Source organism: Pan paniscus, chromosome 17 (genome assembly GCF_029289425.2).
Source record: "Pan paniscus chromosome 17, NHGRI_mPanPan1-v2.0_pri, whole genome shotgun sequence".
NCBI lineage: Eukaryota > Metazoa > Chordata > Mammalia > Primates > Hominidae > Pan > Pan paniscus.
Window position 1 is genome coordinate 52456552 of NC_073266.2, and position 26459 is coordinate 52483010.

Consider the following 26459-nt stretch of genomic DNA (forward strand, 5'->3'; position numbering starts at 1 on the left):
ATAGTATATTTCAGTGTCTATATTTTAATATAGTATGTGCATGTTGTCATATGGACAGTGTCCTGATGTTTCTCCATCATCCTTGTGTGAAGTCAGTTCCGTGCTCACACCCCTGCCACGTGGAGAGGCCCGGCCGCAGGGAGGGTCTGTGCCTGGAGGAGTTGGTCTTGCATTGTCTGTCTAATCCCATCACAGTCATAGAGCCCCGTGAAAATAAAATACATGCAGGTCTGCCCACAGCAGCTTATGTGTGCTATTACCTGGAGACAATAAATGACTTCTTAAATTCCCATTCCAGCCCTAGAATCCATGCATACGGCAGTTAGTCCACAAGTTAAACAGAAGCTTTAATACCCAGTTTTAGGCGAAACTCCATAGTTCCTGTAATCTCTCTCCAGGAGATTTTATCCTGACAAGGTTTGTCTTTCAGAGACACCCTCTTAGACTCCCTCTTTGCTCCATCCTGATCTCCCTCCTCAAACAAATACTTTCTCTGTGCCCCACATTGCAGGTCACAAATAAAGAGAAAGTGATGAATCTAGAATGATCTGGTGATATTCTTTCCTTGGGTGAAATGTTTAAATCCTGCCTCTTGAGGTATTGAGCCTAGAGAATGAATTATGCGCAGATGAAAAGCGGGATGTTTCTGGTTCAGGAGACACATTTACACTGTCCCTCCCTATGGAAGCCCAGTTCATTATTAGGGGAGGCTGTGGGAGATTTAACATCAGCCTTTTGTGGCGAGGACGCTGGGAAGGAGGCACACAGGCAGGATCTGTGTTTACAAGGCTTTTCAGAGGAAAAGACGTTTGGGGGGATGTCTGTGATGGGACTGAATCTCTTCATTCCCCTCCGGGGGATAACATATATTCTAATGCAGAAGTCTTTGAGAAAAACTTTTGAGGTTTCTTCCTTTGGCTAAGTATTTAATCTGTGGGCATGAATGTACAATTTGCAGGTTATTTTAGAAAGATGCCACTTAGAGAGGAAAATATTGGTGATTGATAAATCTCTTTTTAAATTCTCATAATATTTGCAGATACTTAGAAATGTTTACAAAACGGCTATTTCTGTTAGAATAACACAAAATTCTTCTAAGTAAAAAGCCTTCTTTACAGGCGCATTTGAAATAATGCACCTCACTTTACCTGCTATGCTGGAACAGGCCAACTTTGACAATCCTAAAACCTTTAACCAGGAACAACTCTGTGAAATGAGAACTGACAGTGTGGCCTTGACCTGGACCGAGCGAAAGTCCAGTGACTGGCAAAGAAAGCCATTCTTTTGGATCACAGGTCCTTCTGCCCTGTTGGCATGTGTAGAAACACTTTGAAAGGATCTCAAACACCTAGTCAGTTGGACTTAATTTCCAAGGAAGCATCGATATTTCTAACCATTACCTTAATAAACCACTTGGGTTATAAGAAATTCAGAAATCATTATATGCTCAAGCCCAAAGAAATAAGTTTCTTAGGTGAAAGAAAAATATACTTTTTCTTTATATCTCTCTTCTAGTCTGCTCGTTGTTTCATTTATGTGAAACTGGGCGAAGAATGCACTGCATGTATTTACCCTAAACTGTTGGTAGTGGATTACTTTCCCCAGTGATGGCAGAACATGTTGAAAATAGAGATTGTTATGAGAGAAAAGAAAGACAGTCATACATATCACACATATGGGTATGGTTGTCACTGCAACATGTGTGAACAGAGTACATTGGCATGTGGTGGGTTGAACTTTCAGAACTTTTTTTTTTTTTTTTTTTTGAGATGGAGTCTCACTCTGTCGCCCAGGCCGGAGTGCAGTGGCGTGATCTCAGCTCACTGCAAGCTCCACCTCCTGGGTTCACGCCATTCTCCTGCCTCAGCCTCCTGAGTAGCTGGGACTACAGGCGCCTGCCACCACGCCTGGCTAATTTTCTTTTGTATTTTTAGTAGAGATGGGGTTTCACCGTGTTAGCCAGGATGGTCTTGATCTGCTGACCTCGTGATCCGCCCGCCTCGGCCTCCCAAAGTGCTGGGATTACAGGCGTGAGCCACCGCGCCCGGCCTCAGAACATTTTATGTTGAACATGAAGTTTCCAGTTGAATGTGGACTCCTTTAAGGAGTGACATAAAGAAGGTAACTTAAAAAAAAAAAAAAAGGAGAAGGTGGTAGCTTAAATCCAAAAGGCCCTTTAAAGGCTCAGCCTCCAAGTGGGTTTGGTATAAGTAAATCCAGGCCAAATGGGGTCTCCTTGCAGCACAGCAGATAGCAGTCAACCACTTATGGAGGCTGTTTTTCTGCAGATGAACTTGCCTGAATTTGGGAAGTTTGGTAAACTCAGACTTTAGATGATATAAAAACAAAAAAGTCAGGCTGGGTACTGTGGCTCACGCCTGTAATCCTAGCACTTTGGGAGCCCAAGACAGAAGGATTACTTTTTGAGCCCAGGAGTTCACGATCAGCCTATGCAACATAGTGAGACCCCTGTCTCTACAAAAAAATGAAAAGTAAGCCGGGAGTGGTGGCACACGCCTGTAGTCCCAGCTTCTTGAGAGGCTGAGCTAAGAGGATTGCTTTAGCCCAGGAGATTGAGCCTGCAGTGAGCTATGATGGCACCACTGCACTCCAGCCTGGACTGCCGAGTGAGACCCTGTCTCTTTAAAAAAAAAAAAAAAAAAAAAAAATCTGGCCAACATGATCGTTCACACCTGTGGTCCCAGCTACTCAGGGATGCTGATACAGTAGGATTGCTTGTGCCCAGGAGGCAGAGGTTGTGAGCCAAGATCTCGCCACTGCATTCCAGCCTGGACTGCACTCCAGCCTGAACAACAGAGCAAAGCCTCATTTCAAAAAAAAAAAAAAATCAAAATAGGTTCCACATTAAACCCTTTTCCTTATAGCCACACACCTCAAATGGGACCAGAGCCAGATCCCGGGACAACAATTGGCCTATCATGAACCCTGCTGGAAAAAATATACATATATATATATATACTGTTTGGTCCTCCAAAATGAGTGATCGGTGAAAGTGTGAAAAGAGAAAATGAGGACAGGCAGCCCCCTCCCCTGAAGTATGGCTGATAGTGTGTTTGCAAAGGGTGGGGCAGGGCAGAGAGACAAAATGAATTACATAGGAAATAATTTCAGTTAACACTCATAATGCTAGCTAGCACGTATTATATATTTGCTTAATTTTGAAGAGCCACTTCTCTGGAATAATTCACAAACCTTGCCAAATTTGTTCTTGAACAAAATTGTTGAATATTTTGTAGTTAAGTTTTAGGTGCAGAACTGGTAAAGGTGGTAGAATTCATATTTTGCTCAGTAGGCTAACTCAGGTCTCATTGACTCACATAAAACTCCATTTATTTTAGTAAGCAGAAATACAGTGTCTAATGTGTCTGATTCAATCACTACTGCAAAGCATAACCTTGCTGTACCTCTCCACCCAACACCACCGCCAAATACTGAATAAAGGATGAAACTGAGCAAAATCTACACATTGGCCCTCAGCTGGAGGCTGTCCTTTTTCTAAAGTCATGTGTATCAGTGGTCACTATCCACAGACAAGCTAGAATCGTGACTTTGCCTGCTAGAGGTCTGAAGGGATTTTTGTTTTTTCTGTGTGTTTTTCTCTCTTCTGTTTGCAAAACAAAACAAAAAACCAGCTGGGTGTGGTGGCTCACGCCTGTAATCCCAGCACTTTGGGAGGCCAAGGTGGGCAGATTGCCTGAGGTCAGGAGTTCCAGACCAGTCTGGCCAACATGGTGAAACCCTGTCTGTACTAAAAATACCAAAAAAATTAGCTGGGCGTGGTGGCATGTGCCTGCAATCCCAGCTATTTGGGAGGCTGAAGCAGGGGAATTGCTTGAACCAGAGAGGTAGACGTTGCAGTGAGCCAAGATCACGCTGCTGCACTCCAGCCTGGGCGACAGAGTAGGACTCTGTCTCAAAAAAAAAAAAAAACAAAAAGTGTATTCCCACCTTCCAAGAAAGCTATTCTAATATTCATGTAAAAAGTGTGTAACTATATTGTGATTATTAGTTTATTTTCAAGTAGGGGCAATAAATGCAAATTTGTTTTAAAATAAAATTTAAATACAGTATTAAAGTATGGTGACCCAGGGACTGCAGTGCTAGGAAAGTGTTCCTCCCTTATCTCCTGCTTGTTGTGCTGTTGCACTGACCAGATCTTTATTTTTTTTTATTTATCTTTTTTATTTATTTTTTGAGACGGAGTTTCACTGTCACCCAGGCTGGAGTGCAGTGGCCCAATCTCAACTCACTGCAACCTCTGCCTACCGGGTTCAAGCGATTCTCCTGCCTCAGCCTCCCTAGTAGCTGGGACTACAGGCGCATGCCACCAAACCTGGCTAATTTTTGTATTTTTAGTAGAGACAGGATTTCCCCATGTTGGCCAGACTGGTCTCGAACTCCGGACCTCAGGTGATCCACCCGCCTCGGCCTCCCAAAGTGCTGGGATTACAGGCGTGAGCCACCGCGCCTGGCCTGCACTGACCAGGTCTTAAACAACACAGTGATCTGGTTGAGATTCCAATTGAAAGCCACAAAGTGGGAGACAGCGCTTTGACTTTCTCCTTTGCAAGGATGGGACAGAGAGATGCTCATGTCCCAGAGGCCATGTGGCAAGTCACCTAAGAATAAACTGTTGTTTCCATGTGAAAGACATGCTGAAGATCCAAACATGAGAATAAACCCCGCACAGTGAGTTGCTCCTTGTTCTGTAATAGTTAGTATGACCTTACCTTTCATAACCATTTATCTTTCTTGACTGAGTCTTTGGGAAGTACTCCATGAATTAAAAATTAGCTTTTTGAATTGTATAATTCCTACCTTCCATAGGATGTTGATGTAATTGGTAATATCCCTAAGGACTAGCAGTCGTGGATTGAAGTTTGTGTCCACTTTTGTAAGGGAAGAGTATGATTCCAGCCCTGCTTTCCTCCCAGGATTCTTCCAAGGGTCAATAGAACCGCTTTATCTCTAAAAAGATATAAAATTTCCTTGTGTTATCCACACAGCATTTCTGCAGTCTAGGTAGGGACAAGTACTTTTACCTTTATATTGTCATATAGATTGAGACCCCAGAAATCATAATGAAATCTTAGGATTTTAGAATGTATCCACCTAGGGACTAGGACAATTTAATACTCTCTCACCTGAGTTTAACATTTGGAAAAAATATATAAATGTTCTGTGAATGTTTTAGCCACTTGTATCATTTAAGTTTAACTATATGGAAAGCACACCTGTAGAAAAAGCAGGAGCTGAAAGAATTGGGAAAACAAAAGGGTGGATGGCAGTGCAGGAATAGAATCCTTTTTCCACTTTGGCTGACACTTGACTTGCGGGAGGTTCAGGACAGTTCCCGTTCCAGGGAAAGTGAGTCCAGACTCGGAACTCTCAGGCCTAAAATCGGAAAAGCTGGCTTGTTTGGGTTGGGGGCAAACAATGGGAGCAAAGACAGCCACAGAGTGAAGTGCGTTTAGAAGTACCTTGCTGAAATTTGGAAAGAGGAAGATCAATTATAAGAATATTCCCATCAGCAGGAGTGTTAAATAGAAATTAACTATATTGATTTCATTGTTATTAATTTGAAGTAGGTATTGAAGTCTACTCATTTAATGTGTTGTTATTTTATTTTAGGAAATGGTGAAAAATTTCTCACCTTCATTGGTTCACTTATTCTTTATCTGTCTTCTAAACTAGTTATCCCACAGGTCCCTTAACACATGGTAGCCCCTGCCACAGGGCTTGTGAGGACTACAGCTGTGTTGGCTAGCAATGGTGGAGATTTGAGTGGTATGCCTGGTAACTAAATACCCAGAATTTTTCTAAAGCCCAGATCTGGTGCTGTTTTCATTGTTTACCTGATCATCTTAATGAACTGCTTGAAGGCAGATAGTGCCTTGACTTACCTTTGTGAGCTGAATGTCTGTTTACATTATGAAAGGACAATTGTTGTCCTTAAGTGAATGTTATCAGCAAAGACCTGGAGGAAAGTGTGATTTATTGACAAACTGCAGTAAATGACTTGCTTCCTTGTTTATATGGATTTTTAAAAAGCTGTCATTACTCTTCTACCTGTACTTCTGTTGTATATTAATTTCTCTTATGTAACCACAGAACGTTTTTACTCACTTGTGTATGGGTTATTTTTCTAAAACACAGATCTGTTTGTGTCTTTTCTGCTTTGCATTTAGATTTTTTTTAAATCATCTTGATTAAAAATTTCATCTCAATTTGGTTTGGTGCCATCTAGCATAACCCTGGGCCTCGACACCACATCCTCCATCAGTACATTGCCCGGTAATGCAGAAGCTTTCCATTACTGCCTGAAGAAGAAACTGCTAGAAAAGCCTGTCAGCTGCCAAAAATTATGCCAGTATATGATCATTTCATCAGTCCAAAATATTTTAAATTTTGAATTATTTACCCTTACTAAGATTATACATAATTTACATAGATGATTTTAAAAATTGACTACATTTAAAAAGCAAATGGTTTCGTTTAATAAATGATAGACTAAAGAAAACAGTGGAAGTTATTAACCAAAAAGTAAAAAACCTTCAATAATGGTGTAGAAAGCAGTAATTATGGTCACACTATCTGAGATTCCAATGCTGTGAGATTTTTCAGATCTTTACGAGAAGACAATTTAGAGATAAGGATGCTTCTGGGAATGGAGTGATAGATATTTATTTTTACATTTATTTCTAAATGAAACCTTCATTTAGCACTTTAAAGTAGAAAGCAGATTTTTATTGCTTTCATGAGCATAAATAGGAACTCCAAGCACAACTATTTCATAAAATGTAGATTTTTGTCTAAAACCTATATACTATAGATTTTGCTATTATATCTAGTCGTGTTTAAAAATATTACTTCTGTATCTCTAAATACCGTTTTTCACTAAAAGGAATCAGGAGCGCTTGGAGAAATTACTGGTTTTAGGTCTGAGGCAAGAAATATACAAGTTGGCCTTGGAACATCTCATCATATTGGAAAAGAAGAAGGTTATCAAAGACCACTAAGACTGTGTCAAAAGAACTTAGAGGCTAGCTTGAATAAGCTTCTTGCAAGCTTTTATCAATAAAGGTATAATTTCAATGGATTGAAACATATCAAATATGTTTAAGTCCGTGGATTCATAATTATACTTCAAAATATAAGAACAAAAACTTCATTGGTCATGTTTGGAGAATATTAGGGAACTACTCATCACTTTGAAAACTGGCAAATAGAGAAAAAGAGTTAGGCACCTCTCCTGCCTTTCCTCGATGACCTGTATCTCAGGGTACCTCAGGGGGAAACTTCTCTTTGTAGAATTATTCCAGCTAATAAATCAAGAATGAATAATAGAATATTTGAAGTTTTAGTGAATTATTGGATCTAGGCAAATATCAGAGCTAACAATATCATGGAAGCAGGCAGTCAGAGGTAATAGTTATCTGCCTTCTGATGGAAGTTCAAACACAGCGTGAAATAGTCTGTTTGATGTAATTGTCATATACTGGCATAACCTTTGGCAGCTGATGGGCTGTTCTGTTGGTTTCTTCTTCAGGCAGTAATGGAAAGCTTTTGCATTACCAGGCAGTGTATTGATGGAGGATTAGGTGTCAAAGCCCAGAGTTGTGCTAGATGGCATCAAATCCCCATCCCATTAGAACTTGAATAAGATCAAGGCTCTAGATGGAATTATCAGTCTGTAGGGATGCAGAGGACAGCGGAACATGTTAAACCACAGCAGTGTGATACAATGAGAAAAATCCAGAATGTGGAAACTATCAGACAACCCAGTTCCTTCAACAACAACTTTTTTTTAATTGCAAGGAAAGATTAGAAATAGAGAAGAAACTTTATAAAGAAATTTAAAGAATGTATCAAAGAATCATAATGTATGAACCTTATATGAATCCAGATTCAAGCAATCTGAAGTTAAATTTGTATTATATTGAAATGCATATTTGACATAAGTAATTATTTTCATTTTTAGGTGTGATAATATTCTGTTTTTTTAAAAAATTATTTTTCAGAGACACACTGAAACACTTATAGGTGAAATTATGTGATTATTGGCACTTACTCCAAAATAATCTGGCTTGGTAGGCTAGGATGGGATTGACACAAGAGGAGTTGATAGGAGTATAAATCAAACAAGATGGTCAAGTATTGATAATTCTTGAATCCAAGGGGTAAACCTAACTGGTTTGTTATTCTCTTCTCTCTCCTTTTGCATGTATTTGAAAGTTTCCAAAATAGAAGTTAATACATAGCTACAATATATACATATACATACATATATGATATATCAATATATATATATTCCACAAACTAGGTAAAATTGCAAAGTTTCATCCAGGTTTAAATATTAAAAAAAGAATCCCTTATCACTGCACACCTACTAAAATGGCCAAACCCCAAAACAGTAACGTTTCCAAGTCTTTGTAGTGAGTACTGAAATAATGTATGAAACTAACAGATTACTCTGGTGTATACTGCTACAAACCTGGTAACTTTTTAATATCACACGTAGACTTACAGTCAAAAGGGAGACTCTAAATTGTGTTATAAATTAGGAATCTCAGAACCTGAGGAACATTTGGATTTAGTTGGAGAGATATAAACATTTGGATTTAGTTGGAGAGATATAAAATGGTACTGCATGAAAAATATGTGAAATTTAATAATTTTAATGCAAATATGTAAAATAGAAAAAGATGCTAAAGGGCTTAGCCAGAGCAGGACTTTTACGTGCCCTGGAGTCCTGCCAGGATCTTGACCTCGAATAGGTATCTTTTGTGTTTCTGAGTTAATTTCCTTGTTGTTAAATAACCTTTGTTTTTTTTTCTAGTTGGGGAATGGCGGTCAATGTGTATTCTACCTCGATAACCCAAGAGACTATGAGCAGACATGACATCATTGCATGGGTTAATGACATAGTATCTTTAAACTACACAAAAGTGGAACAGCTTTGTTCAGGTAAGACATATTCTTTTAAGTGTTTACCTAAATATTTACAGTCTGTCATGTGGAATGTGATTTTATGAACCACAGCTGCTATATTTTGGGTAGGAAAAAGTATATATTGCTATTGGCATGTAATTAAAGGGGGAAAAACTCAGATATAACTAAAGGACATATTGGGAAAAGTGTTTATGAGCATCCAGGAGCACAAGCAGAGCCACACGGACACGTATTGGAAAGGTCTCTTGAGCTTCGTAATGCCTTTCACTGGCTCCTAGCCTCTTCTCTGTCATCCCATCTGCCATCACACTTGCCTCCTGAAAACACCAATTGGTTCTTACAACACTCCTCCTTTAAACCTCTAGGGCTCCACGTTGTCCTCACTACAGGATAAACTTCAAACTCTTTTCATAGACTAATGAGGTCCTTATTAGTCTCAATTCCACCCTCCACATCTCTCTCCCTTATACCTCAGACCCACAATATAATCTTTGTTCCCTAAAGACTCTTTCCCTTTTGTATCCCGTAGCTTTTTTCATGGTTCCTTTGCTGAGATCTTTCCCCTTCTTTTCATTTGTGGGAAAATCTTGCTCATACTTTAAAATCTGGCTCACCTGCCACCTGCTCTGGGAAGCATTCCCCAGCCTCCCAGGCTCCGTGGTGTTCCTGAAACACTGTGCTCATCCTCCAAAATGACACTTGCCACGTCGTGTTAGGATGTCTAACTCCTTCTAGCCCTGAAGGTGCTGAGAGTCCTTGAGGACAGGACTGCGTTTTGTTCTTTGTTGAATGCCTGTAGTTGCCTCTACTTGGTATGAGGTAGGTCTGCAAGGAATATATATTGAGTTAAACTTCTTTAAAAAATAAAAATATTTGACTTCAATGACAAAATAGGAGGATGTTTTAAAAAACGTGCTGCTAGGCCAGGTGTGGTGACTTACGCCTGTAATCCTAGCACTTTGGGAGGCCAAAATGGGAGGATCGCTTGAGCCCAGGAGTTTGAGGCTGTGGTGAGCTATGATTGTACCACTGCCCAACAGCCTAGGTGACACAGTGAGACCCTGTCTCTAAAACAAAACAAAACAAAAAATATGCTGCTAGTAAATTAATTCATTCTTAGGTCTGAGTATTTATGAAAGAAATAAGCAGTCCTCCTTTGGAAACAGGGAATGTTTCCTTCCAGTAAACAAATAGATAAGAGATTTCTTCTTTCCCTTTGGCTTCAACATGAAAATGGTATTAGAAAATACCACTGAAATGTATTTGTGTGAAATTTCATGAGTCAGAATAGGTAGGAAGAAGTCAACATTGCTCTTTTTCCCAGAGGGTCAAGTATAAAGATTTTATACAGTGCAGTTAGAATTTCAAAAGCCCCCAGTAGTCACTTTCAGATGTTGTCTGAGTCCAACACCCACCAGTGTAAATATTCTCCCTTCACCAGGTCTGGATTTGATCAGAATACTCCTAGAGAACTAACTTTGAGTATGATTGACATCCCTTTCCCTGTGATCATTTTTCCCACGAGGAAGACAGTAAGGTTGGCCAGAACTTAGGCGTTGCCTCACTCACAAATCTATGCCTAGGTCTCAGACATGAAGTCTTGTGATTTATGAGGTCAGTAGTGGGTGCTAGCTAACCACTCCTTTGCCCTTCAATACAAGATAGAGAAAAGCTGACTTAGACTACGATGATGATGTACCAGGCATGTATATTGTTGATCTACTGAAATGTCTCTAAAAGTTACTTTCAGAAACAACTTGTATTGCAGCTTATGCAACTTCAGATCTCTACATACCCAAATATTACTGAGGTGTTCTTGCTGTGCATTCTTGAGCTAATATTTTATTTTTAACTTGCTGCCAAAAAATAAACCAAAAACAGTTTCTGTTATTAGCAATCACTTTGTTGATAACACATACCCCTTTGTATTGTAATTGTGAAATTGTCTATTTCTTCACAATGCCTAATGCATGGTTTTCCTTCAGAAATACTCATTTTGGAGATGAATGAACTGCAATTTGCAACTGCTAAGGGGCAAAGACAAAAATGTGTATCTTACCCACAAAGTGGGTATATGTGCATTTGGATAAGGGAAACAAGGTTGGTTATCAAGAAAAAGAGACATAGGAAGGAAGGGGATAAGGAAAAGGCTCACAGAGAAAATCCCCAGGCATGAGTCTTAAATGTTAAAGGAAACCATGAGGAGCTTCCTATGCTGAAATACACTTGGAGAGTTTTTGGTAGCAAATGAAATAAGAACAAATTGTAATTTTTAGATACTGTAGTAAATGTATTTATAAGCAATATACATAATCTTTGCAGATCTTTGAAATTTCTCATAAAGCAAATTCAACAAAATTTTAAGGGATGTTTGTAAAGGATTCATATATGGTGATCGTAAAGCATTGGTGTACATTTATGGCCTTTGTAGCTACACTGCCATCAAGCGTGGCTTGATTTAAAAACACAAAAAAACCTGTAGAAGCAATTTTGATCACTATCAAACAGATACACATAATTACCATTAGGATAACTTACTGGCTGCCTAAAATTACAGGATTGATGGTTCAGAAGAATGAAGTGGATTTAAAGTTTCCTTTCTGCTCTGAAATATGTTTCTCGCTAGAAAAAAAAAAGGAAGTTAATCTCCATAGTAGAGAAACAGGTCTTTTATTTTAGGTAGCAGTTTTCTCAAGGTATAAACTATAGACTCTATGCTTTTATAATTTCCTGGGGAGCTGCTGAAAAAAAGCAGATGACCTTCTAAATCGGTACCTCTGAGTATAGCCTAGAAATCTGAGTTTAACAAGTACAAGTTTAAGTACTTTTGTGCTGCAGCCTAGAGCTTGCAGTACATTTTACCCCAGACCAACAAAAATGAGGTTAAATTATCCAAACGTCCTTGGAAGTTTCCTTGTTCATAATTTAATCTGTGACTTTTGTCTTTAGCATTTAGCAGGAAGAAGCTATCTTTCTATTTATTTATTTATGAAATTATTTATTTATACCCTTCATTGTTCTAGAAAATATTTAAGGCAGCTAGGACAGTGCTATTAGGATAGGAACAAAGCCAAGTATTGTTGACTTAAGTGACTTATATTCCTCATACTTATGAGTAGTCAGATTTCTTAGGTAATATTTTCTTCAATGTTTATTTTAATTTTTTTAGTTTACTGTGTGGGATTTTATTTTAGCAGTATGCCCAGGAAAAACATACAGGAAATACTTTCTCATATTTAAAATGATTTAAAATGTCAACATCATTTCTTACTCTCTTTCCTGAAGACTTATGCTCCAATCCTGGTGGTTCCCGTTTTGAATTTTTTTCCTATTGCATTATTTCCTATTTCTGTTTTTAAAATTTTCCAGCTAAGAGATCTCCCTCCAGCTCAGTATTAAAACTAACACCAGCTTTTCTTTAATTTGTGAAGAGCTAAAAGATTGCCTCACATTGGTGTTGTGTTTTACTCAGTATTTTCTGCCTTTATGTAACATCTAATTTGTTTCCATGTAGGCATTTTTAAAAGCTCTTTAAAGGAAAGATGGCGTGAGAAAGTAGAACACTTGGAAATATGTTTGTAGTAAGTTGCAAAACAGTGAAAATGACTCACTGTTATCTCCTGTTATTTTATCCCAAGAATATAACCTCATGAAAATTTTCTTTGAACATTAAATCTGGGTCATGTAATAATATGGGTATCTGGTTTTCATTTATTTCTTGTGACAAACAACCTTTAAGTTTCAAGTGAAAGGTGAGCTATATAAATGGAGAGTGGGCTATCAATGAATGTGAATACTACCTATAATAATTCAGCAATCTGTTGCTCACCTAGATCTATTTTGAAATGAATAATTGTAGATTTTCCATGGTGGAGTGAGAAGGTTGAACCACATGTAGTATCAGATTGGTTCAGCTTATAGATATTTTATATTTTAATTCAAAAGTTATACAGCTTGGGCAGGGGGGTGATAGGGAATTTTTTTTTTCATTTTTTGCTTTAGTACTAGCTCAAACTAATTTACTAAATCTTTTATAAGGTAGTGATAAGGGTGAATGGACAGCATGGTGCTAAAAATCTCTAAAAGCTTTAGCAACTTTAGATACCTTAGTGGAGGTGATAGAGAAGATAGGGGAATTAGAGGGGAAGAAAAGGAAATGGGGAGGAAGGAGTAGGGTGGAGTGGGAGAAAGTACATCTTTTCCTTGAAAGTACATCTTTTCCTTCTTTTCCTCTCCCTCACTCCTCACCTCAAGCCTCCTTTGAGACTTCTTTGTGACATTAATTTTCTGTGTCTTGATCCTCTGCCCTAGGCTGGAGCTAAGCAGCAAAATCACTGGGTCCAATGCTGGGTCATCCTTGCTGCTTGGCAGACTGAGTGCCTGCCTTGACTCCCATCCTCACAAGGCTAGTGCAGCCTGCCCTTTTCTCTTTGTGCACCTTCCCTCCCTCCTCCCCACCCCTCCACTAGCCCAGCAGACACCTGACTTGGGGCAAATGTTAAATACGGTCTGCATGTAGGGCTGGCACTGCCTGGACTGTCACTATATCCTGGACTGTCATTGTCTGTCACTGAGAGCTGTTATTTTCCTGAGCATTTTAGTATTTTAATAAAATGTCATTTGAATTAAACCATTTTTAGATGGAAAATTGAGATATTTTCTTGACTTGCTTTAAAAAAAAGAAAGAGAAAATGATCAGGATTTGATTCAGTTTCAATTTGTGCTTCCCCGAATTGGTGCGAGCTTTGTCTTGGATCAAGTCACTGGTATTTTGTTCTTCCAGGAGAGCTTCTGAATTTGGCTAATGATATTGTAGTCACATTTGCAATTCTGGTTACGTGATGGCTATGTGGAAGGAGCAAGTATTTAGAGTACACTCTGGCATTCACACAGGTGTAGCCATCAGATGGCCCTGGGACCCGTGGTGCAGGTGCTCCGGGCCCCACCCTGATGGCCGTCATTCCTGAGCCCAGCAGAGTGTTCTTTGTGACCATTTTTGGCCACAGATTTGTGCCTGTTAAATAGGTTGATCCCAGCCTCGTGTGTTGTCCCTGTGCCTCCTCTCTTCCATCCACAGAGACCTCTGTCAGGACAGGTTACTGATGAAATCTGCTCAGAGTCTAAATTTAGTAGGGCTTCTCTTATTGGCTCTCTGGTATTGAAACCAAGTAAGGATATTCTTTCAGTGTCTGTAAGCATAAGAGTTTACTTAGCTTTATAAAATCATTGACTGTTATTTGCTGTAAGAAAGTTAGGTCATCTTAGATTATATTACTATTGTTAGGGAGGTAATTGTAATGGAATATTATTCATACTTGTGATATATTACATAGAGTCTTTTTGGTTTTTTTGCTGACAGTTTTTTTCTCTAATTATTTGATTCATGCTAATTTTAAAAGTTTACATGGTCTCAGCATATCAACTAATTGGAGAAGAAGGGGACAAAAAAAAAAGAGTTGGATAATGGTGGGGAGGGGTCCAGCCTCATGTTCAATTGCTTCAGGCAGTAATATATGGTAATATACTCTAGTGTCTCTATTAATGCACTGGTTGAAAGGGAGTTTATTTTTGGAGCAGGATAGATAATACAGTAGGTTTTTTTTCCCTCCGAATTTGTTCATTTACGTCTTGACACTTTGCTCCCGAAGATGAACGTAAATTGATGTTTCTGTTTTTCTTGGGACTTTTTGTTTGTTTACTGTCTTTTGTAATGCTGAATACCATGGTGGTGAAAAGTGTGTATGCATTCACCTTCATTTACCAAACTGCTCTATAATTTTTTTTTACACATATGGATGATATATCTTTGAAAGCAACCAGCCACATCGTCGTTTATGTCCTTAACTACATTCAATTCTGATAATCAATTTAGTTTTATTTAATAGGCATATTTTGAGCCTTTCTTTGGGCTAGGCCCTGGGGACCCAGTGATAAATAAAACATAGTCATTGCCCTCAAATAGCTCAGTAGAGCAGAGTACTGTCCTACAAAAGACCAGAGACCACACTGTGGTAAGTGCTGGTTTGCAAGTGCTTTGAGCATACAAAAAAGGAAGTAAATGAAGGGAGGTAGGGACATAGGGAGTCAGTAGAGAGATTTACTCAGATTCTTTGGGAGTGGCTGGGTGCTTCTGGATGACAGAATGGCCATCGTTTGGGAAACACCTCAGAAATGTCCCCCTCCCTCTTGAGTCAGATGGAGTGACGAGTGTGTATGTAGGATAATGTGTGGGGTACTTAGTTTCATCTACCCTGACAGACTCCCCAGGCTAGGGGGGCCTTTGTCTTATGACACAGGGACTCTAGTCAGTAAAATGCATGTGCTTTAGTGGGTACAGCCCTGAAGTACATGAAGCATATTGTCATCTCTAAAGAAATATAAAGGATTTTCTTGGTGATCTCATCACATGAGTATGTGAGAATTGTTATTACTCTACTTGTTTGAAGGAACTAGGCATGCGTGTGGGATATTCTCAGGAAACCATAGAATTGGCCACTTCTTTGGGAGGAATGCACCAGATACTTTTAAATACTAAAGCCAAACCTCAGTGATAACTGCTTGGGTCTCTAACTGGATAGATGTCATGTGACTGCATTAGTATTTATCACAGGAACAGAGCTACAGATATATCCCTACATCCTATTACCCATTTCTGCTGGAGCCTCTCCTGGTTAGTGATGAACACCATAAATGAGGGGAAATTAGAAAAACAGGCTTAGGGAAAAATAGGTCACCTGGAATGCCATTGTTTTATTGAAGACTAACAATATATATACTGAACAAAAAATCAAGGAACATGTGATCACAGTTAACTTTATGTAGCACCTTAACAGGAATAAGTGAATCAGTGACATATTAGAAACAGGATTAATAATTGCCTTTGAGAAGTCTCAATAAGTTCTCTCTCTCTCTCACAGATACGCGCACACACACACACACACACACACACAATTTGTACAAAGCAGTACCATTAGTGGGAATCTCATATTTTTTTCCCCATATGTGAGAAATTCCCAGATGTCATAGTTGAGTGCAGTCTTTGAGGTTCTTATTGAGTATATCACTAATTCACAAATGCTATTGTATCTACCCTACTATAGTAAGACCCTGCTGAGATTTACCTGCCCCAAAACCATGAATAGGTGGGTGGTTGTGAGCCTAGAGATGAAAACTGTTGTACCAAGGGATGGGTCATCAAAAGAAATCTAAGTTGGATACAGTTAATGAGAGTGATACTGACCATAGTACTAAGGAGTCTCTAAAGCCTCATCATTGATTTCAATAACTTCAGTGACTGGAGCCCTAACTCCATAGCCCCAGGGATCTTGACAAAGGTTGTGAGAAAACTTGCTGGAGTCCAAGGACATGACAGGTTTTAAGACTCATTTATAATTCATAATTCTAATTACAGAAACCTTTAGAGCCGTTTCTCTTCTGATTTTGTCTCTGTTATATGATAAGTTGCTTTCTTTTAAAGTACATAATGATATGCTTATTTTGAAATCATTCACCAAGATCAATAAAAACCAGTATCTTAACAAGAAAAAGATTTATCTTTCAACATATTGAAAGTTATTTTGAATTTTTAAAAACATGTCAATCACTTTATATGATGGATATGTTCCTTATAAAACACTATTTTGTATTTACCATGATAATTTTTCTTCTTCTTTTCTCCCTTTCAGTTTAAATTATCTAAAGACTTTAACAGGAAGAGTGTAAATTTGGGGAAAAATAGTCATTTCCTTTTATAAATGAATTTATGATTACTTAAGCACCTCATATGTTTATCTGAGGAAAGACTTAAGAATTACAGAAACCCTCAAATGTTTTTCCACAGATGAACTGGAGGATCTTAGAAATGTGTTCATACCCTTTCTTGTCTGGTAGGAAGCCAAGGACCTCATTTTATTCTTTGGTTCCTTGTCCTTTGAATCTAAAACATGCATTTTGGAGATTCATGTTTTGTATCTGAAACAGTCCAATTCAAGCCCATTCATTTTTATAGCTCTGATTATCTTAACCGGTTACATACTATATAGTTTTATACATTAGGGGTATAATGATGTCATAATGCCTCAGCTTTTATTTCTCTCTCTCTGCCATTTTCAGTGTGTTTTTATATGTATTATTTCTTTTAATTCATATAACAACCCCATGAGGAAGAATAGGAATATTTTATTCCTATTTTATGAGGCTAAAAGCTCCAAGAAGCCATGTTCACAGCTGATAATGAGAATTGAGGTGTCCTTGGATCATAGCCCAGTACTCTCATTGCTGTATGTGTGGCAGCTGTGGATGCAACGAAGGGTTCACTGTGTGTTTGCCCATGTGGATGTGTTTCTGATTCTTTCCATATCCATTTAGCAGAAGTCCTTTAAGCATCTCCTCTAAGAAAAGAAAGAAAGTCTTTATCTCCATCCTTTACATTCTACTTGAAGAAATGAGACATATCTGGTAATTCTACTAATGACAAGGATGTGTCCCAATGGTATCATCATCAAGAACTTTCTTACCAAAAGTAACGAGACAGAGACATTTGCTCCTAGTCTTAGGAAATTCTTCCTTCTCCACCTGCTGCAAGTAGAGTGGGGAAAGAGCCGCCTGTTCTCTCTGATTGTTCTCCTTGTTCCTTTTCTTCCTCTAACTTCTTTCCCTCCAAGCAAGATGAGGTGGCTCTGAAATTTTGCCACCTGCCATGGAGGAACTTTGCAGCTCTCTCAGAATAATTCTTGGCCAGTGAAACAACAACCAGGATGATGCCTCCTTAGACATTTGCATGTGCACGTCTCTGCACTGTCTACATTTGAATCCCAAGAATATGGTCCTTTTCTTATTTTTATCCCAGGCTAGCTTTTGAACAAGCTTGTACCTGAGAGAACTACACATCCTTATTTCCTCCTTTCTATGCTATTGAGGAAATTACAACATCTCCTAGGATAATTTTCTTACAAGCTTGGTTCCCACAAAGGATTTACTTATCAAGTTATCACTGTTTTCCATGTATTTAATCCAGTTCAATAAACCTGTATTGCAGTAGCCATGCTAAGAGGCTCCATCAGTACTTCTCCAACCCCTTCTTTAATATGAAAAGTTGATGGTTTCTTCGTCTTATGTAAAAGGACTTACTAATGCAACATTTAAGAGTAGACACCGATTTCCCATCCAGCTCTATCCCTTCATTCCCATGTCTGGTTTCCCAACTCCAGCCAGATTGCAGCTCCTGAACTTTTTCCATATAGCCATTCTAGATCTGCCAGTGGGTATGGTAGCAGACACTGTGCTAGTGAAGTAGAAAGATGAATTGAACATCATCCCCAGTCTTAAAGATTTACTCACCAGTCAGCCAGGAGACAGAACTAATTAAAATGTAAGTCAAATCCCTGTTAGATTTCTGTATCCAGTATAGTGAAACAATTTTATGTTGGAAACAGGAAAGCTTCGTAGAGGAGGTGATGTTTTGATTAAGCTTTTAAGAATGAGAAGTTATTCAAGTATAAAAGAGGATGAAAGGACATTTTAGACAAAAAGTTTGATCAAGGCAAAAAGAAGTTGCAGTGTTTTGTGCATGTACATTGCATGTGTAAGACATCTGTAACATTAAAATTCAAGGCAGCGAAAGAGGGACAGTAATGCTTCAAGTAATAAGTGCTGTATTCAAAGAAAGGAAAGATTATTTCCATCTAGAAAAGCTTTTTGTCTCACCCTTGTTTGGGTCTTTGGCCAAACAGTCATTCAAATTTAGTGGATGGTCAATAAATATTTATGAAGTTGAATTGAATTGAAATGCTATTCAAACCAGGATTTTAATATGGATAGGATTCAGACGGAGAAGAAGATGGTGATTTTGAGGAAAGTTACCATTTAGATATCATTTTGATATTCTACACATTGCTTTATTTATTCCTGCAGTCAGCAGATATTTATTGAGTACCTGCAATGTGTCAGGTGGTGGATTAGGATTGGAGGATACACCACTATACAAAACACAACACAGATCATATCCAGTTAGGACCTATCCCTTTACTACCAAAGTTCTCCCTGACAGGTCTATTCAGAGAGAGCAAATTCCTTTTTCTCAGCTTACCTGAGTATGAAGCAAAGGCAGAGAAAGGCCCCTGGAGAAAGGTACACGTCCAGCCTGTCTTGCCATCATTCAGTGTAGGGCACTAATGGGCAGTCTGTACATGGAAACATCTGAAATATTAGCAGGCATCTGGTTTCTACACAGTTAAGATAATCAAGCCAAACATCTCCAAATTCTTCTGCTCTTCAAAAGAAAACATTTTTCCTAACCAATTTTTTTCTGAATTGTGTTTTTAAATTTCTAGTTTATCAGACATGTAGACACTATTAAAAAGGAGTGTCAGAAATCACTGTCAAATGTTTGGGCATGTTAAAATTGCATACCTGGAAACAGAATAATGAAATTGCTTGGCAACTCGTAAAGACACCATCATTTTTCGATTGGGTTTTTTTTTCCACCCTGAAACCATTACGTAATTCTGACAAATAGCAAATTACCTGTGTTTGTCCCCTCCCTCCCAAGGGTGTGTTCTTACCCAAATATTAATACTCATAAGCTTTTTATGACCAAATTATTTGACATGAGAAGCATATAAATGTGAAACTAATGCCAGTCCTGTTTCCTGCAGTTTCTCTTCGCATTCTGCATGAGGAGGATCATTCTCCATTTTCATTTCTTCTAGATTACATTTGTATGACAGCTCATGGAAGAACTTTACAAAACTGTAGAAGGAGCCAAATTTTAATGAAAAGATGTACATCAACTTTAAAATTGCGCAGAATTGTGTTAAAATCTACTATTTAAAAACCTCACAGAAATCTTTTCCTGCTTCTTTTTTTTTCCAAAAATTATTCCATTCTTTTATTTCTACTGTGGTCATATGATTGAATCCCTGAAGTAAATACTGTGCATTCTTCATACTGATTTGGGATCCTTCTGATACTAGAGTGTATACCTAGAAAGCAAAGTATATTTTGGGATTAACCTGGGAAATATAAAGAAAGCAACTCATAAAGAACAATATTCTGTTAGTATCACAGTCTGCACGAATGTTATGTGGTGCCTGAATGTGAGTTCCTCTCTGTCTGTAATTGCTGGAGGCTTCCTTTGGTGCCACACCTGGCCTTCTGGGCTTTCTCTGGACAGGACTCTTTTCAGGGAGCTGCGGTGGAAGGAGCATCCTCCTCTGGAAAGTGGTAATAGGGGATGTTATTGGTGTAGATGAAAGCTAGAGGACTGGACTGGGGAGAGTGGCCATAAGTATGGAGTTCTCACCTGCAAGTCTTGGGGAGAGGGTGAAATGGCTGAAATCTGGGGAAGAATCCTGGAGCTTCTAGTCTCTAGTCCCAGGGATAGTGACCTCAGCCTCAAAATGAGCAACTTGAGAAAGGGGCACATTGTGTAGACGTGGACCGTGGGTTTGCACTGGTCCACTCATACCAGTATATTTTACCTTATACTAAAAGCCTCTCTGTGGGCTGCCATACATAGAGTTCATGTGGTGGCCTGGCCTGTATAACTGTTGATAGTATGATGTGGGTAATGGTTCAGTAGAAATTCTCTGAGAAAATGGGGAAAGGGATCAGCTTTAGGTTTCTTACTTGCAATTTAATTTGACCTAAAAATACATATGTTCTGAAAATTAGAACTTAAAAATGGCATTCTCTAAAGACGTTTGTGCCCAGAAATCAGCATTGGTTTGCCTACCAAATTAGTTAAGCTTCTTCTTTTCCTGGCATTTAAAGCCTTGAGCAATCTAGCTGCATTCCACCTTTCCAACATTTATCCCCACAGCCTCCCTATCCATAACCTGTATTTCCTCAAACACACGTTTCACTTATATGCCCTGATACCCTGTCTTTGCTTGGAGTATCTCCTTTGAAATTCATATCAAATGCCACTTTGCCCTATTCTTCCTGATCACATTCAACAAAATGTGAACTCTCTCTCTCTTTTCAATGATCAGACCTTTACAAAGCCTTACACTCATTGAGTACTTGTTTTAAGTCCTCAGCATTCGGAGTTAAGCTCCTTGGGGACTGAAATGATCATGCAAGTTTGGCTTGATTTTATGTGTTTGATAATACTGATTACTCTTTGTTTTTTTTTATTGAGCAGACTTTGAACTAACTGTATGGAACTAATATTTATGTATCTATATTTATAAATATTACTAATATTTATGTATCTAGGCCATACAGTTTAGCACTTATAGTTGTTTTGTATTTTTGCTGTTTTTCCATGTGTATTTCTCCAGACTCTCAAGACTAAGTTACTTGGTTCTTATTAAGACTAAGGTCATATTCCTCGATAAGTATTTGCTGGTTTGTTTAACATTGCTAAATAAAGTGACATCTCTCCATGCCACCTACAGATGGGCATTTCTTTAGAGGTGACCTATGACTACAAAAATTAGATAAGATCTCATATCTTTTCAGATTCTTACCTTCTACTCAAGCTCTTCTTAAGTCTTACCTTAAATTTAAGTCTTACCTTAAATTTGACCTTACATATTTAATCAATCCTTTAAAAAATAAAACACCTTTTTGTCCATTAAAGTAGAAGGGTAATACAAGTGTGTGAGAATACGTGAGTGCACATGTGGAGAAGCTATACATGATATTAGAGCTTTATGAAACTTTCTATTTTCATGACCCTAATGAGAAAACTGACTTCTTCAGAATGGGTTTCATATGTAACTTTCGAACTTGTTTTTCATTTGTAGTAAAAGCTTTTTATGTCCCCTTTGCTCCTCTATCTGGAATGTCAAATTCTAACTTTAGCTCCACTCTCAGACTCTAGCCTGTGAGACATCGCACTGCCAGTTTCAGTATCAGCCTCCCTGGAAGCCAGTGACATTTTGTCCTGCACACCATTCCTGCCCTGTGCTCCCAGTGCCTCTCCTACTTCTTCCTTCTTGGCTCCTCTGGAGAAGCCAAATCATATTTTACCAAGTCAGACACCTTATTTTGGTAAAATTTGATGAGCACATTATCCTACAAGAAATCACTGGTGTTAGAATCTAGGCATGAAACTGAGCACTGGCCACTGGATCATTAATCAGCAGATGAAAAGAAATCTGAAACCAATGAGATATTTTACTTGCCAGTAAAATCTCTATTTTCTAAAATTTACTTTTTAATAAAAATGTTGATACCTAAATCTTAATCAAGGGCTATTTGTTATATAGGTTTTTACTCCATTGAAATTTCCTTTTGAAAGATAGTAGAAAATATTCTTTATTCTTCCATGATGTTTCTATGAAGAAGCACTTTTGAAATCAATTTGTTACAGTAATATTAATATCTGATCAATTTTCTCTACAGCAGGCCTAACATTTAATGTAGTTCTGCAGGCTTCTTAATAAATTCAGATTTAAACATTACATTACTTTTTGGTGAAACCCTGTCTCTACTAAAAATACAAAAATTAGTCCGGTGTGGTGGCACACACCTGTAATCCCAGCTACTTGGGAGGCTGAGGCAGGAGAATCACTTGAATCTGGGAGGTGGAGGTTGCAGTGAGGCAAGATTGTGCCACTGCACTCCAGCCTGGGTGACAGAGTGAGACTCCATCTCAAAAAAAATAATAATAAAATAAAATAACATTACTTTTTAAAAAAGTATTCTTGGTTCTTGTTGAAAGCAGGTTATAAACAGAGGATACTGGCACCTTTAACTGCAGTTTGGTGCAGCCTTATAAGATTCTTAAAAAGGTTTTAAGATCATATGAATTAATGAAAAACTGAGGGGATTTATCAGATAAAAGACCAATCACATGATTTGACAAGGCCTTTTAATTAATCTGCTGATGCTCTTAAAAATCTGCCTCTCTGCCTGAATGATTATTACTAGCTTATTTCTTTTCCTGTACAAGAAAAGAGATGAAAATGTCCTTCGACAGTTTATTCTGTGTGTTCAAGGGAAAAGATGGGGTGCTTTTCAGCACTCTCTTCAGTTCACATAAGCCGCCTCTGTGTCTGTAGGAGTTGAAATCTTCCTGCTGGCTATTACTCCTTTTCCTCTACATGGGATCAGTTTGAAAGCTACTTGTCTTTGGACTTATTTACAATAGGAATAAAAAGCTTCCGACAATGTCAGGTAGTGGAGAGAAGCAGGAAGCTCAGCTGAGGACCATGGGAATTCAAGGGAGCAATCTCAGTTGAAACCGGATTTCTGAACTCTTGATCTTTATTTTTGCATTTGTGGCTCGGGGCAGGTAAGGTAAACAGTGTCCAAAGTTCCCCTTAACAGACTGAAATAATACTGTGGTAACTGAAGCTATCAAGCTGCTCCTCCATGCCAGGAATGTGAAGGATGCCTATGAAAACAACAAAAAGCCACTACTAATTTAATCAGATTTTTGTTAGATTAGAATGATACAGTTGAACTTTGGGATTTTAAATTCCTTTAAAATGTTAATATTTCAAAGCATTATTTCACAATTGCCATTAAACTCCTTACAGCATGTATTTCTGTAGGTAGAGAGATTTCTGCTGATGTGCTGGAAATATGTAACCTTGTATTTTGCAGCCTCACTTTCCTCTTTAGTAAAGCCCTGATTTCCCAAAGGGGAATGCTTCCTTCAACATGAGGTTTGGGCTTAGGTAATAGTTGCAGTTCTGCAGGAACATCAGTTCAAGGAATGATGAGCTGAATGCCAAAATAAAGCTGGGATGACTTTATGATTATTGCGTATGAACAATCTTCTAATATGAAGGAGATTTTTCATTGCTAATATTCAACTACTGGATAGAAAATATGGCTATGTTACTGAGTTTGTTAATGTCAAGATCTCAAAGAGAAGTACATGGAAGATAGGGTCACCAGAACTGAATCTGGAAAGGGTGTGTGCGCCCCCAGGAATATTCCACCAGAGGCAGCAGTGTTATTAGTAAGTATCCTCTTATGTTAACTATGACAAAAGCCAGTGATGGCTAGAAGCAAGAGCACTGGCAAACATCTTGGTCATATGAAGATGAACATCATTGTCTCCTAATTAGCAGAAATATCAAGTATCCCTTAAAAGAGAACTTGGTGACAGACTGAGAATTAGAAAATCATCTAATTTTAGAGACCAGAGATCAGTCCAACACTGACGTTTTGCAGATAAGAATACTGTTGGCTTAGCAGAGTGTGACGACATGTCACCGTTCATTCAAGATGAGAAGGCTCAGATCCAAAGGCCAACATAGTTTTCTGTTTCCTGCCTTCCCATTCTTTGTTGATACTAGCTTGGGATAATAAGCTTTTTTACAAATCATTTACCTGTAATGATTCACATCATGAAGAGTATGATCACATGGATGTGTCCAATTAATTGAGGTTGTTGTGCTTTTCTTCTAACCCTTCATCAGTACCAAATAAGATTATGGAAAGTGAAAAGTTGTAACTAAATCCCTCAGTGATATAGGCATCTCTGTATAATAGTTCCTTGGCCTGTGAGGAAATCAGATGGGCAATTTGAGTAGCTGTTTGTGGCAGAACCCAATCTGGCTTGATGTGTTTTTCCACAGATTGTGTTGCATTTCTGGAAAAGTGCTGTGAGACTTTTTTTGACACCAATAAGATATATATATATACATGTATATATGAGATACATATATAGATATGTATCTCATATATATAGGCGATCAATAAGATTATATATAGAGATGATGTTTATTTTTGTATACACATTGTATATATGTAAAATGAAATTCTTATGAGTGTATATATACTGAAATGGAAAGTCATGACATTGGAGCAGATTAATGATCTATCAAGCCCAAGATTCTACTATAAATAGAAAAGGTATAGCTGATACTTCTAACACCAGTCCAAAAGATTTATATGTTCTCTTGCATTTTCCTTTATATTTCCTTTTAGAATTATCTATAAAAATCTATAAAAATTTCTAAAACTTAATCTATAAAAATTTCCAAACACTCTTTGAACCTTTCAATTTTTCCATATAATTTCCTAAAAGCAGCATAGAAAAAAGGAATGTTTTTCTTAAAAAAAAAAAAATTGAAGTTCAGATCAGAGTTTAAATTCCACTCTGCAATTTCTTAGCTGGGTGACTTTCTGAGCCTTGTTCCCATACCTGTAAAATATGGGAATGATAATAAAAATACTTACCTCTTAAGGATACTATGGGATTCAGAATGTTTAAAATACATATGAAAACGCTAACAGATTTTACCCAAATGTGGGTGTTTTTATGTCTTACGTTTCTTGCGTGATATATTCCATAAATTTGTTATTAGAGTAATATTTCCTTTTATCTGAAAATTTCCACTTTAAAAATGTCCATTTATTCTGATATTACTCTATGGTTGAAATCCTGGGATCTGGTGAAAATGAAATTGTCTTAGGCTTTTCATGATTTTATAGACTTAAATCATACACTCCTGAATCCTTTGAGTATGAATGTTCATTTTTGAGCTCTGCCATCTTCATACAGCCTCCCAGCTGTTCATTTTTTATTCCTGTCCTCACACTTGTCAGCTTCATTATGTCAATTTTGATGTATAACAACTGAAACCAATCTGAGGGCTGCAGGGGTACAGACAGTGTAGAAAGAATAGTTTTTTCCCCCCTACTTATTTCCAGATCATTTCAGAATCTTGTAGACCTTCACAATTGCAGCAGCACCTTGAGCTTATGGGCTCAGAGTATATCCCATCATAATTAACCTCTTAGTAGGCACAGCATCCTACAATTTGGGTTGTGTTACTTGAATGTGTTACCCTATGCTTAGCTTTTAAAGCTTATCTTTTACTTTTCTGCAGACTTGGTCTCTAGGGTCATTCTTATATTTGAGTGGCTTTAAAAAATTTTATTTATACCTCGTCAATTCTTAAAAGAATTTTTAGCAACTCTTCTCATAATATCTCTTTGGGGAGTTTGGCAACATAAGAATTTTACTGTTTACCAGCCCTTGTTGTGGTTCAACTGCTATGCAGATCTTCATTCATTAGCCAGATATTTATTGAAACCCACTTATGCCAGGTACTGTATTAAATGTTTAGATATATAGGGGACCAAGACAAATAAGGCACAAGTATTCTTGAAACTTATATTGCAGCAAGGGAAAAAATAAGCCACAAACTCTCTTAGTCTGTTTTATGCTGCTATAACAGAATACTTCAAACTGGGTAATTTATAATGAACAGTTATTTATTGTCTTCCTCTTCTGGAGGCTAAGAAGTCCAAGATCAGGGAACCAGCATCTGGCAAAGGTCTTCATGCTGCATCGTCATTCCATGGCAGAAATGCAAGAGAGAATAGGGGAGAGAACAAGAGCCAAATTTGCCCTTTTATAACGAATTGCTTTCCCAAGAATGGCATTCATCCATTTCAGGAGGGCTGAACCCTCATGGACTGCTTACCTCTTAGTGGTCCCACCTCTTAATTACCATCACAATGGCAAATATATTTCAACATGCATTTTGGAGGGGATATCCAAACCATAGCAC

At 38.0% G+C, this 26459-nt stretch overlaps 1 protein-coding gene across 4 annotated transcripts in view; it reads left to right on the forward strand.

Moving 5' to 3' along the window:
* The window catches only part of MAPRE2 (microtubule associated protein RP/EB family member 2), a 166134-nt gene that overhangs the window by 84368 nt on the left and 55307 nt on the right, over positions 1-26459 (forward strand). For 3 of the 4 annotated variants that reach the window (XM_014342303.5, XM_057300479.1, XM_003830240.5), the window contains one exon: positions 8861-8988. The exons of the other annotated variant lie outside the window; for it this stretch is intronic. In XM_014342303.5, coding sequence (XP_014197789.1) covers positions 8868-8988 — 121 coding nt within the window. In that variant the 5' untranslated portion in view covers positions 8861-8867. The remainder of the gene's footprint in view (positions 1-8860; positions 8989-26459) is intronic. 4 annotated transcript variants of the gene reach the window in all.